This window comes from Naegleria gruberi (genome assembly GCF_000004985.1).
Source record: "Naegleria gruberi genomic scaffold NAEGRscaffold_186, whole genome shotgun sequence".
In the NCBI taxonomy this organism is placed as follows: domain Eukaryota; phylum Heterolobosea; class Eutetramitea; order Acrasida; family Naegleriidae; genus Naegleria; species Naegleria gruberi.
The window spans coordinates 3479-5223 of NW_003163152.1; the positions used below are offsets into that span (position 1 = coordinate 3479).

General features: G+C 16.1%; 1 protein-coding gene across 1 annotated transcript; it reads right to left on the reverse strand.

Annotated features, from left to right (window-relative positions):
• Window positions 1–30: 30 nt before the first annotated feature.
• On the reverse strand, window positions 31–1256 carry NAEGRDRAFT_76536 (uncharacterized protein; the record flags this gene model as incomplete). The annotated part of the gene is made up of 3 exons (XM_002668503.1): window positions 31–105; window positions 263–612; window positions 1051–1256. Coding segments are annotated over 3 exons (630 nt in total), but the record flags the coding sequence as incomplete, so codon positions are not given.
• Between the last annotated feature and the right edge of the window lie 489 nt (window positions 1257–1745).

Consider the following 1745-nt stretch of genomic DNA (forward strand, 5'->3'; position numbering starts at 1 on the left):
TTAATTTAAATAATTCATTCTTATTATTACCTAATAAATAAGATGCAAAATTAGTATATTCTTTTGTAAATAAAATTGAATCATTAAATAAATGAATTTTAGATTCTTGATAATTTTCATTTAAATTTAATAAATTATTTAATAAATTTGTATTATTATTATTTAAATTATTATTTAATAAATTATTTGTATTATTATTTAAATCATTATAAATAAATAAATAAATATTAAAAGAATTTAAAAAACGTCTAGTAGATATAACTAATTTATCAATATTATATCTATAAGCAATATCAATTAAATTTTTTAAATTTGCAATATCTTTCATTTTTCTATTAATTTCATGTGCTTGTTGTTGTATTTTTTGACATGTTAAATTTAACATTTCATAATCTGAATGATTTTCATTGGTTTCTTTTAAAATAGCCTTACTTAATAAACAATATTTTACAATACGTTGACATGGCATTATTAATAAACTTGTTAAATCTAAACCATCTGTACCTTTAACATTTTTACTTGAATCTTGAATAACTTGTTTAAATTTTGGATATTCTTGATAGGCTTGTGGTAAATTTGTATGAACTGTTCTTGAATAATGTGATTGATAATCTATATATATTTTAAAAAATGGTATATATTTATAAATTATATTTCCAATATTATATAAATATAATTCTTTTTTTATAATTTCAGATTGTTCTATTGTTAAATTTATATTATTTAAATTATTTATATTTAAATTATTTAATATATTATTTATATATTTAATTAAATCTTTATAAAACATTTGTGAACATTTTAATATATTTTCCAAATCAGGTGGAAATATTTTTTTAACAAGTACTTGTCCATTTATATTTTTAATTTCACATTCATTAAATTTTAATTGTCCTTGTTGTTCTATATTTGTATAATTGGTTATTGGTAATACAAATTCATTAAATAATACTTCTAAATATTTCTTATATTTATATTCTGATTCTATTATTTCTAATAATGTATATATACGTTTATCTATTATTTTAGATGAATTATCTTTTTTATTACTATTAGAAGTATTAGTAGTAGTAGATGTATTTGTAGTAGTAGATGTATTATTTGTATTATTAGTAGTAGTAGATGTATCCTTTTTAGGTGGTGGTGATGATGTAGTATTTAATGTTGGTGGTGGTGTATTATTATTTGTATTATTATTATTTGTATTATTACTTGGTGGTGGTGCAGTAATAATTTTACTATTTTTATCATCCTTACTATTATTATCATCAATATTATTATTATTTATATTAGTATTATTATTATTATATTCATCAATTTGTAAATTTGTATTATTTTTCATTAATTCAATAATAATTTTCATTGCAGAATCAATATAATTATTTGATGAAATGTTTAATTTTTTTAAATTTTTTAAATTTGTTAAATCATCAGGTAATTTTGATAATAAATTGTGTGAAATGTCTAAAATTTTTAAATTTTGTAATTTTGCAATATCAGGTTGTAATGCAATTAAACTATTATTATTTAAATATAATTCTTCTAAATTAATACATTGTAATATATTTTGTGGTAATATTTCTAATTTATTAAAACTTAAATCAATAATTTTTAAATTTTTTAATTTATGAAAATCATTAAATAAAGAAGTAAAATTATTTTTTTTTAAAATTAAAATTTCTAAATTAATAAAAACATTTGTAAATTCATAATGAATTGATGATATTTTGTTATTGATAAATCAA